The sequence below is a fragment of the Urocitellus parryii genome, chromosome 8, assembly GCF_045843805.1.
Source record: "Urocitellus parryii isolate mUroPar1 chromosome 8, mUroPar1.hap1, whole genome shotgun sequence".
In the NCBI taxonomy this organism is placed as follows: domain Eukaryota; kingdom Metazoa; phylum Chordata; class Mammalia; order Rodentia; family Sciuridae; genus Urocitellus; species Urocitellus parryii.
In genome coordinates this window covers 154,210,897-154,224,125 of record NC_135538.1, presented here as the reverse complement: position 1 = coordinate 154,224,125, position 13,229 = coordinate 154,210,897, and the positions used below count along the sequence as shown (strand labels likewise).

At 45.1% G+C, this 13,229-nt stretch overlaps 4 protein-coding genes and 1 pseudogene across 4 annotated transcripts; 4 read left to right on the top strand and 1 right to left on the bottom strand.

The window, feature by feature from the left end:
• The first annotated feature begins 4,604 nt into the window (after positions 1–4,604).
• LOC113201028 (histone H4) lies at positions 4,605–4,932 on the top strand. The gene has a single exon (XM_077801595.1). The coding sequence runs from the start codon at positions 4,605–4,607 to the stop codon at positions 4,914–4,916; it is 312 nt and encodes a 103-aa protein (XP_077657721.1). The 3' UTR covers positions 4,917–4,932.
• A 228-nt stretch (positions 4,933–5,160) lies between these two features.
• On the bottom strand, positions 5,161–9,599 carry LOC113201013 (histone H2A.J-like; annotated as a pseudogene).
• LOC144256525 (histone H3.1) lies at positions 5,620–6,030 on the top strand. The gene has a single exon (XM_077801593.1). The coding sequence runs from the start codon at positions 5,620–5,622 to the stop codon at positions 6,028–6,030; it is 411 nt and encodes a 136-aa protein (XP_077657719.1).
• On the top strand, positions 8,252–8,932 carry H1-5 (H1.5 linker histone, cluster member). The gene has a single exon (XM_026414588.1). It carries the CDS (start codon positions 8,252–8,254, stop codon positions 8,930–8,932), a length of 681 nt encoding a protein of 226 aa, XP_026270373.1.
• A 122-nt stretch (positions 9,600–9,721) lies between the features above and the next one.
• Positions 9,722–9,992, top strand: LOC113201037 (histone H2B type 1-F/J/L). The gene has a single exon (XM_026414599.2). The coding sequence runs from the start codon at positions 9,723–9,725 to the stop codon at positions 9,990–9,992; it is 270 nt and encodes an 89-aa protein (XP_026270384.2). The 5' UTR covers position 9,722.
• Positions 9,993–13,229: the final 3,237 nt, after the last annotated feature.

Genomic DNA, 13,229 nt, shown 5'->3' with positions numbered 1-13,229 from the left:
TCAGTTATTCTCCTCAGAGGATTAACTCCCAGATTAGGTTAAGGCTCTCATAACCAAATTGTTTCTCTTCTAAACCTTCTTGCCTTGTCTCATATATGAGTTTTGGAGGGATACCTCACACCCAAACCATAATAGGATGGATTCTGCATCTGCAACATTCTTTAAGTGGTCTTATAGGAGCTTAGAAAACAATAGCACAAAATATGCCACTTATTTTTCCCCTCAAACCAAGAGCATCCGTGGAACAGCAAATGCAGGGAGAGGCTTTCTCTGAACAGAGTTCCCATCTATCTAAAGGCCTGATCCTTGAGAAGATATTCAATGTTGTGACTCCCTTCCACAGATATCTCATCATTAGCAGGAGACTGGTGCACCCAGAAGAAAGACTAGAGCTGACAACACAACTACAGCCCAGATAAACTTTTTCTCAGGTCATTCCCTGTCCTACCCATTCATCTTCCCTAAAATCCATGCCTTCTTCTTCTACAATCGCCTGCATCCCTAGCTTCCCTCTCTCCTGAGAGGAGAGTTTATAAGGTGCTTGACTCTGTTAGGAGGTGCACACCATAGATTTGTATGCCTTTTCTCTGCTAACCTGTCTACTGCCAGTTTACTCCTCAGACTTGAATTCCAAACCTTCAGAGGGAAAGAGGGCTCTTCTGGTCCTACAGTCTTAATGACACATGGAGACAATGCAAACTGAAGGGTCTTTAAGGAGGGTAGGGATGGTGTTTATGCTCAGCTGTGACCAGGGAAGAGGGGAAGTTCCATGTGTCTAGGTGTCGTGATGATGTTTTATTTTGGGTAAAATGTATGGAGGAAATATTTGAGAGAGTAAGTACATGGGAAGAAAAAGATTGAACAATTAATGGTCTTTGCATTAGTGCATATGTCCATGTGTTCACATGTGTGTTTGGGGATAGGAAAATGAGAATTAGGAGAGGCACTGATGAACTATTTTTTGAAAGAAGAGAAAGAAAAGAATATGCAAAACACAACCTACTAGAGAAAGAAAAAATGATATGCGAAACACAATCCACTAGTCAATTCCAAAGCTTTAAGCAAAATAAGCAGGACAAAATCAAGTGTCAAGGAGATAAGTAAGGTAATATATCAAACTGAAAATTTAGTCACATTAAAAGAGATCGAACCCAAAACCTTGAATTAAGAACATTAAGAAATTGTTAATAAGACAAGTACAGATCAATAAGCAAAACATAGAGCCTTGTTTATTCATTTGATCAGAAAGAAAGGGAATTGTATGAAACCTGAAATGGTCAACATTTCTCTTGAGAATGTTATGCTCAAATTCAGGACCCCCAAGAGACCACCAGAGACCAAGATTGATGTAGGCAGCAAAGAGGTGTTTATTGCGAGCTAGCTCAGTCCTACACACACACACAGCAACTGGTGACGCTGAGAGGCCCCGAGCCCAGGGTTTGCAGCAGTTTTATACACTCTTTGGAGAAGGCAGGGACTTCACATACATCATAGCATCTCTTAGCAAATCATCACACACTGCAGGAAAATCAAATAACAACTCTAAAACATGATTAGCACACTCACTGGCAGGAACAAGTTGGATAGGGGTGATTGGTTAGTACAAGAGGGGGATTCATTTGAACTGATTGGTTTAAGCCAAGAGGGGTGTTCTTGTTGAACTACATGGTTTCCCAACACCATAAACTACTGGGAGGGTCATCTGGCATCCCAGGTACTTCCCTGTCTCATGCTGATTGGTGGCTGCTAGGGGATTGCTATGGGTCCTCACCTAGCCTGACTGAGTCAGGGACACCTGGTCCAGCAGATCTCTCCTGTTATTTGTAGATAAACCACTTAGCAGGGTGGGAATGTGGCTAGGAGTGCTCTGTGGGTCTTTCCAAGGACAAAGGTGATGTCCCTTCCTTGGACAGGCTTTGCTCTGAGGTGGAGGCTAGTTTTTCAAGAACATTCATCTCCCCTAATGTAAGGAAAATACACAATCATTTATCACAATCAATAAGAATTTATTGGGCAACTCATGCTAACTAGCATTACTGTTTCCGGGGGGGGGGGCATTTTGCACCTACTTAATTTAAATGAAACTAGATTCTCCAACTCTTTAAGAAATCTCAAGAATCAATTAATTTTCTCCACATAGGTACAAGAAGAGAATTTTAAAACTCTGATTTGACAAAGAAAATTTACAAGCATTCACATCCCTAAAAAACATGACCCCTTTCCTCACCGTTTTGCTGGTCCTGGCTGCACTTGAGAAAAGACAGGCCAGGGCAAGAAGACCGCAACAGACACACCTCATCATTCTTCCAGACACGTGCCTTCAGAAATGAAAGCCCAACAGCTCGGAGCAGACTGCTGATTTTTATGCTTAGACTTGGTGAGGAGTGGAGAGCTGTGGACAAAAGGTTGCAAACCTGGTGTTCAAGGACTGAAGGGGAGCCCAGCAAGGCCCATCGGTCCGGATTCTTCCTGGTCTCTGTGGCAAGCTTTACTCCTGGGTATGGGGCAGGACCCCTCCAGAACCGGGCATCAAGGGAGATAGGAGAGAGTGACCTCTCCAAGGGTTAGGGCCTGCCTCCTTGGGGAGAGAATTTCTAGTCTGCTGCCCCCTCCCCCCAGCAATTCTGGCTTCTGTCACTAGCTTTGGAAAAGAAAGAAGGGAAGGTCAGGGAAAGGCTTGTGTCTGAGGTCTTTCAACCTGAAATGCTAGTGCACAAAGTGCCAAATTTTGGAACATGGCTTTCTGAGCCCCAACCAACAATGAAATATTCTCCAGGCAAGCCATTGTTAAGCCAATCAAACCGGAGCCCTTCCTGAGTTATGTTGGCAGGGGACCGTAATAATATTGAACTGCAAACTAAGCTACTTGGGTGTAAGGATTATGCTGAGCACATTATTTTAAGAAACAGCAAACACAAGAAAAGTACAAAAACAGAGTAAAAGTTTACTCTTGAAAAAAGAAAAAAAAAATCCTTACATTAAGAAAATTTTCAGGGATAAAAGTATCTTCCTCTACCATACCAGAAGAGGAGAACAACTCACAGAAGAACATGCTCATCCCTGAGATAATTAGAATCTGCAGACTTCACTACATAACCTTCATCTTCATAACACTTATCTTCCAGTAGTTTGCCCTGTAGGTTTACCTCACCCCTTTAAGATGGCCTATAAGCCCCCCTGGGGCCTATTTGCTTCTTTGGGCTTTCATTCATTTTTTGTAAAATCTCCCATATTTATATTTAAAAACCCCATGTTAATATGCCAATTTAATTTGTAAGGCCCAGCTACTAACCCTGAGCTGGAGGAAAAGTCTCTGCTCCTGACACTTCCTATAAAAAGTAGCACTCCTAAGGGTTCTCACTGTTTCAAGATTTCCTCATATAAAGTTTCACTTTAAAAAGAATAACTGCCATTTAATGACGAATAATGCCCGTGGATTTTCGAGTTGCAAGGGAAGCAGATTATGGTGATTATGCCAGTAGAAGAAGCAGGGCTAACACCTTCAATATTAAACATGGGGATTCCATATTAGCAAGAAGACAAAAGACACCAGTTCAATGAGAAATAGATTATATAACAGGAGCATGTAATTAATGCTTTGCGTGTACAATAATCATAGTTCACAGTGCAGTTGGAGAGACTAACTTCTAAAATATCTTACACATTTGTTAAAGGAGTAAATAACCAACCAAACATGCCTGAATCAAAAAATAAACATTCCCAAGGTTGGGAAAAGGAAAGTTAAGAACTCAAGACTTGCATCAAGTAAAGGCAGCTGACTCCTAGAAGCCAGGGGAGGGTCGGAGGAAGTCAATCCGAACTACTGGCCAAGTGGAAACGACCCAGCACTCTGCCTTTGAAACTCTTTACCCTGGAAATAAAGCATCCCTGGTTGCCGGATCGGGCATTATGTGGGCTTCCAGTTAATTTTCTTCAATAGAGGAGACGCTGGAAGGGCCCCAAGCTACATCGCATTCGCCGCACTCTCCAGAAAAAAAGAAAGTGAAACGCCCTTCCTCAAGCTTTTCCCAAGCAGAATAAAGACAATATTAGTCACTTATCCCCAGAAATACGGCGGCGCATGAAGGAAAGAAAAAGTGAATCATGAGAAGGGCAGACAACCACACTTCAGAACAGAGAGGAAGCTACACCTGAGCAGAAGACGACCGTCCTCCTCCGGCGGACAATGCCCAGATCGGAGAAAGCACAAGGCATACCAGCTCACGTCCCAAATACCCAAGTGGCTGCGATGGCCTCTCTCGAAATGGCCAACTCGGTTTCAGAAGCGAGAAGGAACTGCTGCGGCCAATGTTAAACAAGCGACAGAGAACTCTAGGAAGGTTCGGATAAAGGAGAGGAATGGTAGCGCAGAATATTACGAAGTTGGACGGAGAAACTTTTAAATATGTCTCTTCCTAGAATCTGCAGTTTAAGCACCGCCCTTTTTTTTTTTTTTTTTTTCCTTGAAAACGTGGGACGGGCTTTCTCTGGGATTTCTCTGAGCTTGTGCCATTGCCTTGGGAAGTTCTCAAACAGGTCCGAAACTCTGCTATATACATCAGCTCTCAGAGGTGAGAGCGTCAGTGTCTGTTCACTTTGGCGGGATGTCTGGCCGAGGCAAAGGAGGCAAAGGCCTGGGCAAGGGCGGCGCCAAGCGCCACCGCAAGGTGCTGCGCGACAACATCCAGGGCATCACCAAGCCCGCCATCCGCCGCCTGGCCCGCCGTGGCGGCGTCAAGCGCATCTCCGGGCTCATCTACGAGGAGACCCGCGGCGTGCTCAAGGTGTTCCTGGAGAACGTGATCCGCGACGCCGTCACCTACACGGAGCACGCCAAGCGCAAGACGGTCACGGCCATGGACGTGGTCTACGCGCTCAAGCGCCAGGGCCGCACCCTCTACGGCTTCGGCGGCTGAGCGTCCTGGTGCCGCCATCTCTCGTCAACCAACGGCCCTTTTCAGGGCCACCCACTAGATCTCTTAAGGGCTGTAGGCATTTTAAAAAGTTCAGTTTCCCCAAGTTAAAAAAAAATCCTCACCAGCATAATATTTTGCGTACAAAGTTAGGCTGATTCTCCTCTTCAGCATTCAAGTGTGGTTTTAGTCAGACCCTGATCGCAACTATTTAGAACTCTCTTGTCTATTAAGGAATCAATATGTCTCACTTAAGTTTTCCCTTTTGCCTTTTTACAATGGCGAGGACTGCCCGTACATTAAGTAGTTTCATGAAACCCTTTATAGGAAGTTAAGCGTGGTAGCATGGCGCATGTCCAATAGTAAATCAGTAAATAATTCGCAATTACTAAACCGTGATTTCCCTTTCACGTTTCCCAGCATGCTATATTTTTTTATGTCCAAAGTAATGTGACTTCGACTGGCCACATTTCCTAGCTTTTTAATGCACGTAAACGCTAGAAACTCATTCAGTCCATAAAAAAATTCCTAAAAGATAAATGTGGAGGCGGAAAAGCTCCCTCTTTAAGAAGAGGATTGAAGTAAGAACCAATTCGGTGGGTGGAATGAGGAGCGGCAGTCTGCTGTCCAATCAGGACGCGAAGCTTGCTATAAATACCGGAATCTCTTGCTACTTTGCTCAGTGTGGAGATTGGTGAGCTCAAGTATGGCTCGTACCAAGCAGACAGCGCGCAAGTCCACCGGCGGCAAGGCCCCGCGCAAGCAGCTGGCCACCAAGGCCGCCCGCAAGAGCGCCCCGGCCACCGGCGGCGTCAAGAAGCCTCACCGCTACCGGCCCGGCACCGTGGCGCTGCGCGAGATCCGCCGCTACCAGAAGTCCACCGAGCTGCTGATCCGCAAGCTGCCGTTCCAGCGCCTGGTGCGCGAGATCGCGCAGGACTTCAAGACCGACCTGCGCTTCCAGAGCTCGGCGGTCATGGCGCTGCAGGAGGCCTGCGAGGCCTACCTGGTGGGGCTGTTCGAGGACACCAACCTGTGCGCCATCCACGCCAAGCGCGTCACCATCATGCCCAAGGACATCCAGCTGGCGCGCCGCATCCGCGGGGAGAGGGCGTGAATTTCTAGTGGCCAAAAGTCTGAACTACCCCCAAAAGGCTCTTTTCAGAGCCCCTCATTTATCACTAAAATGGAGCTGTTCCACGGATAATCTAACCCAAGGTCGGTTGTCTTCCCAGAGGTACTTTGCTTCTGGACCACACTGACGTGTTCTTGAGTCTTTTCACACCATATAGTGTTGGTGTGTAAACGGGCTCACCACAGCAGCTGGCCCTAAAGCTTTCTGGAAACTGGGCATTGATTAAGGAAAGAGTTCTGAATCATGAGGCTAGAAGGTCTTCTAATTTAACCTCAAGCTCCTGCCATGCTGGCTTCATTGTTCTCTCCCCCCATCTTCTGTTATCTTCCTGCCACACTAGAGATGAGACCAGATGTCTAGACAGGTTAAATACAACACTGTCAGTTACTAGCAGTATAGTTTGCCAAGTCATTCTCTAGGCTTAGGCTTGTACAGCTATAAAATGTGGCAAAAGAAGTAAAACCTGCAGAGAATACTTAGGGGTCACTTGTTATTTACTAAATGCTACAAGAAAGGCATCCCATATTGTTACACACTTGCTCCCCTCAATATTGGAGTTTGGAGTCTTTCCCCTCATTCTTAAAAGTTTTGTGATTGAAATTGTGGAAAGTTTTGGTTAGAGTATTGTATTGTTGATCTTCAGTTTTAATTTGCTTTGTTGAAGGAGACCTATAGCATCATCTGTCTGAAGTTCAAAATAGCAAAGGGCCAAATAGCAAATATTTTTAGGCTTTAAGAGCCACATGGTCTGTGTTATGTATTTTTTTTTTTTAACCATCCTTTAAAATGTAAAGACAGTTCTTAATATGAGGGTCATATAAAAAAAGACCACTGTCCAGAATCAACCACTTTTTTGCACTGGCACGTACTAAAGCAACTTGATTTTCATTTTTTTTTTTAACTTATTATTGTTGTTATTATTTTGCTCAAAAAGAACCTTTAAAAAAGAAAAAAAAGTTGATTTCATTTGAGATCTGAATTAAATCTGAACAAAACTCTGTCCATTTCCCTTTTCACCCCAAAACAACAACCCTCACCTACTTTCTAACTTCAAGGTCATTATCTCTATAACTCTAAGTCCATCATTGAATACTCAATGCAGTCTCACAGTCCATATCCAGTTATTCCACAATATTTGTATGTCTGCACCTACAAACAAACAAACAAAAAAATACCATGCCTATGTATGCTGGCTTCTTACAAAAAAAAGTATTTCTGATAGTGCAGCTTATTAAATGCTAATGGAGCTTTCACTGTGAACACTTTCAAACCTCACAAGGTCCCAGATCATCTAAACAATTTGTGCATTTTAGGGTTACAGAAAGTTCTCAATTTTCTTCAGGTTTTAGAAATTCTTTCAAAAGCAAATTATCTGTATTACTTATCATTAACCCTATTTTAATAAATTTTCCCCAAGAAATAAAGTGAGAAAGAACTTCCACCAGAAAACATACTGAATTTAATTTTGAATTCAGCTGGAGGGTTTCTGAAGTTCAAGTGATTTCAAAATCTGCTTCAGCAATGGAAGAAATCACTCTGACAACTGAGTTTTGCCTAGCTACAAAATCTCATTTTTTGTAAAAGACATCTCCACATGGAAACTAGTAGGAGGCAGAACAGGTTTTTAAAATAAGGTCTGTGATGTTAATTTCAGATTGTAGCCCACCAGACCCCTGTGCCTGTGTTTCTTGCTACAGTTAGAAACAAAGTATATACCCCAACCAGGGAAACTATTGTCTTCTTTCTTGCAAAAATCAAAGGTGGAAACTACTGACAAATCCTTTCAAATAATGTTTATTGGACACTTACTAGAATAACACAATCCCCTCAGTCTAGTGGATTCTTATGAAAAAACTTTTTAAATAAAGGGAGTTTTAAAAACATCTTTCATATACTAGGTGTGACGACAGACAATCGTGAAAACAGACAATCATGTAGACATAGAGGATGTTCTCTTCCTTTTGGCGCTTTAAAACACAAAATTCTGGGCTGTTGTTTTCAATATTTAATCAAATTTGCGGGACTAACAAACACAATTTAGGAGTTCAACCTTGAGCCATAGCGGCCTGAGGGCGGTGGATTGGACGCTCCACCAATCACAGGCCAGCGCCGGCTTATATAAACCCCAGGTCGGAGCTAAGGAGCATTGCAAAAGTTGCTCTTTAGATTTCGAGTCTCTCCTGTAGGAGTTCTTCCTATCGCCATGTCGGAAACTGCTCCTGCCGAGACCGCGGCCCCGGCGCCAGTGGAGAAGTCCCCTGCCAAGAAGAAGTCCACCAAGAAGGCTGCGGGGGCTGGCGCGGCGAAGCGCAAGGCGACTGGACCCCCAGTCTCAGAGCTCATCACCAAGGCTGTGGCCGCCTCTAAGGAGCGAAATGGCCTGTCCTTGGCCGCGCTCAAGAAGGCGCTGGCAGCTGGTGGCTACGACGTGGAGAAGAACAACAGCCGCATCAAGCTGGGCCTCAAGAGCCTGGTGAGCAAGGGCACCCTGGTGCAGACCAAGGGCACCGGCGCCTCCGGCTCCTTCAAGCTCAACAAGAAGGCGGCCGCCGGGGAAGCCAAGCCCAAGGCCAAGAAGGCAGGGGCGGCCAAGGCGAAGAAGCCCGCGGGGGCCACGCCGAAGAAGCCCAAGAAGGCTGCTGGAGCCAAGAAAGCCGTCAAGAAGACCCCCAAGAAAGCCAAGAAGCCTGCAGCGGCCGGTGTCAAAAAAGTGGCCAAGAGCCCCAAGAAGGCCAAGGCTGCTGCGAAGCCTAAAAAAGCAGCCAAGAGCCCGGCTAAGCCCAAAGCGGTAAAGTCCAAGGCAGCCAAACCCAAGGTCTCCAAGCCCAAGGCAGCGAAGCCCAAAGCGGCCAAGGCCAAGAAGGCGGCTTCTAAGAAGAAGTAGGAAGCAGGTTGTTTGCAGCAACCGCAGCCCCAAAGGCTCTTTTCAGAGCCACCCACCCATCTCTGAAACCAGCTGCACACTTATCATTTTATTCCCAGCTCTTCTCCAGAAACACAGCTGGCTCTTAAGACCCGTTTTATTCTAACGAGTTGTCACTTGACCTTGTGGTGGTTCTGGGTCTTGTTGGGCAGGACACTACCTTAGCGATGGTCACACGACCCCGGAGCTTAGTGAGCTCATCGCTGTGGATGGCCAGCTGCAGGTGGCTAGGGATGATGCGCGTGCCGCGTTGCCAGCCAGCTCCAGGATCTCGGCGGTCAGGTACTCAAGCACCGCAGCCAGGTAGACCGGCGCCCAGGCGCCGGCCCCGACCCGCTCGGCATAGTTGCCCTTGCGCAGAAGGCGGTGAACTCTGCCCACGGGAAACTTCAGGCTGGCGCTGGGGCGCGTCTTGGCCTTGCACGCGCCTTGCCACCCTCCTTTGTGCGTCCAGGTTTTCTCAATAAGACAAACCGCCTAGGTCCCTTAAAGCTGATGGTCTGGTAGGACACACAACAGTCTCCTGGGCGCGAAAACGAAGCTGTACGATTGGTTGGATTTCATTTTTATTTTGATAAATGTAACGCGCTTTTGCAGGTCGCGAGCTATGATTGGACAAAACTGGCATCTGACGTCAGGCCAAATTAACCACCAATCACCACAGACCTCTACTACTCCTCATTTACATAACATTCTATACTTAAAGAGGCCCCAGCGGTGAACTCCTCACTTTCGCCAGTTCGTTCTCGCCATGCCTGAGCCAGCCAAGTCCGCTCCTGCCCCGAAGAAGGGCTCCAAGAAGGCGGTGACCAAGGCGCAGAAGAAGGACGGCAAGAAGCGCAAGCGCAGCCGCAAGGAGAGCTACTCGGTCTACGTGTACAAGGTGCTCAAGCAGGTGCACCCCGACACCGGCATCTCGTCCAAGGCCATGGGCATCATGAACTCGTTCGTCAACGACATCTTCGAGCGCATCTTGTCTCCAGAAAATGAAATCTCTCAAACATCCCCCGTGAGACATTAACCATGCAACTGGGCACTAGTTAACAGGACTTTTCAGTTGAATATCAGTCTTAGGATCTCAGCTTTGCATTCTCCATCCAGTGGTTCCCAGCTTTAGCCTTGCATCAGAATTACCAGTAAAACTTTGTTTAAAGGCTTGGCATTGGCTAGCCTCCTCCCCAGAGGTTCTGCTTCAGTGCATCAAAGGCTGTGAGGGTGAAGATGTGCCTTTCTGTGCCAACTGTGGGAAGCAGTCTACAAGATGTCACCAAAGGACCCCTGAAACTGGTTCCTCTGCATGACTTTCCCACACTGTGCCACAGCTGGTCACAGGAGGTGGCAGACATGATATGTCCTCCTGTGATGACAAGAGATCTCTGGTTTGGTGGCTTCCACTCTCTTGGAGTACTCCCTCTAGAGCAAGGGAGCCAGCCCTTGTCAGGAGCAGCCTCCAGGAATCCTGAGGCTCCAGTCCCCTGCAGCCTGTAGACGTTGCAGCCAGTGACTGATCAGAGATGGAAGAAGAACATCCAGTCCCCCTGCTCCCAGAACCTGACCTTCATAACTCTGGTGAGAGTCGCTGAACTTGGGATAACGTCACACAGCAATTGATGATACCTTACACCAATCAAAGTCTCAGCGACCCTTTAAGGGCTCACCTTTGTCATGCCTTTCCCAAGAAATTTCCCAGTCACCTTCCAGAATAATACTTACCCTTCCACATTTCCACATGAATATAATAATATGTTTATATAATAATATAAAAACATATTATTATATTTAGCAGTTAGTGCTAAATATAATAATAATTTACATATTATATAACTTACATAGATATTTGCAAAGATAATATGAAGTACAGAGTTTTATTTTGCCTTGCAAAAGAGGAGGGCCTTATTCCCATCTCTTGTCTTGCAGACAATCCAGGATCACAGCCACATTGCAGTTTCCAGGTCACCCAGCTCAACCATGGAGCAGGGCATCTGTCTCCCAGTGGTTTCCAGGGCCTTCCCCCTCAGGGAGCTTTGTTAATGTGGAATATCAGAATAATCTGCATCAGTTCCTGTCCCATTTTCCCCTTTACTGAATTTTGTTATCATCCATGTGATACTTGCCTCCCTGCACATCTGAGAGTTCTTGATTTAGTTTGCTCTAATATTCTGGTGTTCTAATATACTCTCAGAGTTCACTTCATGGCTTTGTACTTAAGAATCTTCCCTCAAGCAGTGAATAATATGGCCCTTAATTTTTTTTTTTTTTTTTTGGCATGTTGCAGAACATATTGATGGCATCATCAGCTGCCACTCCTGGAGTGTGTGATGTCTCCTAGATACCAGGTACTATCTAATTTGCTTCCTAGTCCTGCAAGGTTGGCACTAGTAGTATCTCTGACCAGCAGGCCAGAACAGAGAGCACTAGACATGTAATAGCACATGAATGTTTCCACTGCTGTATATGGCCAATGGGCTATTGTAGCAAAGTACCACAGACTGACTTGAAAAAAGAAACCTCTTCTCTGCCATCTTCTGGCGGCCTGGTCTATCTCCTTAGCTTGCAGATGGCTGTGTCAGGGAAAATAAAGTGTCAGCTTTTCTTCTACTCATGGTGCAGAGCAGCGAGTGAGGCAGACAACAGAGTGGAGTCAATCCCTGAAAACTTTGGCTACATATTTCACTAGCCAACAGACACTTACACACACTGAATATATGTTGATATGTTACTGGATGGTGTAGGACTGGAGTTACGGAATAATAAAAAAATGGACAGTCCATGTCTTTGTAATTTTTGGTCTTCTTAGAGTGAGGATGTTAGAAAAATGGAAATTTTGTTTTCTTTTCAAATAAGTGGAGACTCATGTGAATGTAATCACTGCAAAGAGAAAACCGTAATAATTTTCTTACATGTATTAGTTGTAGACTCATAAAATCAATCTTATACAATTGCATTCTAAAGATTTGAAGGACTGAAAGTCCTAGAATAATTTAGACCTTGACGTTTATGAAACATTTTATATTTTGTTGTGCTGAGGAGTGTATTTTTAGTAATAGTAAATAAATGACTCGGATCAACCCTGATGCTTGGAACAGCTAGGAAATCATCTTATTGACACTGTAGGTGATAAAGTCTTCCTTTGCTCTCTTAAGGCTCAATAATGAACTCTAGGAAATAAATAGCAGGCAGGACAATAGGAAAACTGGTACAAATTTGTTATGTGCATCACAAGCAGGGAAAGGGGAAAACAGATGTAGACACTTATACACTATATTCATTAGGCACAGGGGAAGGGAAATAGGCAACGGGGGGGAGTATAGGATTTGGGGGACGTCAAGTGGTCCCTCAGGAGAACAGGGGACCGAACTCGGCAAAGTCCATCTGGGCCTGCTGTGAACCTCCAGCCTCCTCTCCTATGATGCCAGCCTTCCCTGGTGGACACATTCCCAGGGAAGGAGTCCCTCACCACTGAGTTCCCCTGAAGGATCTGTCTCTGGGCAGATCCTCAGTTTGAAGTCCAATCAGCATATTTTGGAAGGAATTTTCTAAACTCCTTGGAAAGTATCAGGCAGCTACCAAGACAAGGCAGAATCACAGAGCCGACAATCAGAAAAAGAAAGTGTGTTTTGCAGAGTGTTTTGCAGCTGGAAATAAGAGAAATTCCCTATGTGCTGTCATGGAATGATTCTCAGGGTATGCATGTTCTAAGTAAGATAAGCAGGATAGAAAGACAGTGTGTAGTATGTTACTATTAATGTAATGGGGGGCGTTCAGAGTATATATATATATATATATATATATATATATATATATACTCTCTCTCTCTATATATATATATATATATATATGCTTATAATTAACAAACAATAGAATGAAAAATCAAAATATTAAAAATTGTTACCTATCAGTCGATAGAGGCTCTGTTCTAGTCAGCTTTTTGCTGCTATGACCAAGACTGACAAGAACAATTAGAGAAAGAAAAGTTTATTTGGGGGTCATGGTTTCATTAGTCCTAGCCCATAGATGGCCAGCTCCATTGCTCTGTGCTGGAGGTGAGACAGGGCAGAAGGGCAAAAGGATGTGGCGAAGGATATGACAATCAGGAAGCAGAAAGAGACCTAACCCCACTAGGTCAAAATATAAACCCTAAGGGCACATCCCCCAGTCACCTACTTCCTCCAACCACCCCATACTTGCCTATAGTTACTAACCAGTTAATCCCTACAAGGGCTTGATGCATGAATTAGGTTGAGGCTCTCAGAACCCA

Excerpts from the sequence above, each read along its gene's own strand:
- LOC113201028 (XM_077801595.1), top strand. The coding sequence starts at position 4,605 with ATGTCTGGCCGAGGCAAAGGAGGCAAAGGCCTGGGCAAGGGCGGCGCC.
- LOC144256525 (XM_077801593.1), top strand. The coding sequence starts at position 5,620 with ATGGCTCGTACCAAGCAGACAGCGCGCAAGTCCACCGGCGGCAAGGCC.
- H1-5 (XM_026414588.1), top strand. The coding sequence starts at position 8,252 with ATGTCGGAAACTGCTCCTGCCGAGACCGCGGCCCCGGCGCCAGTGGAG.
- LOC113201037 (XM_026414599.2), top strand. The coding sequence starts at position 9,723 with ATGCCTGAGCCAGCCAAGTCCGCTCCTGCCCCGAAGAAGGGCTCCAAG.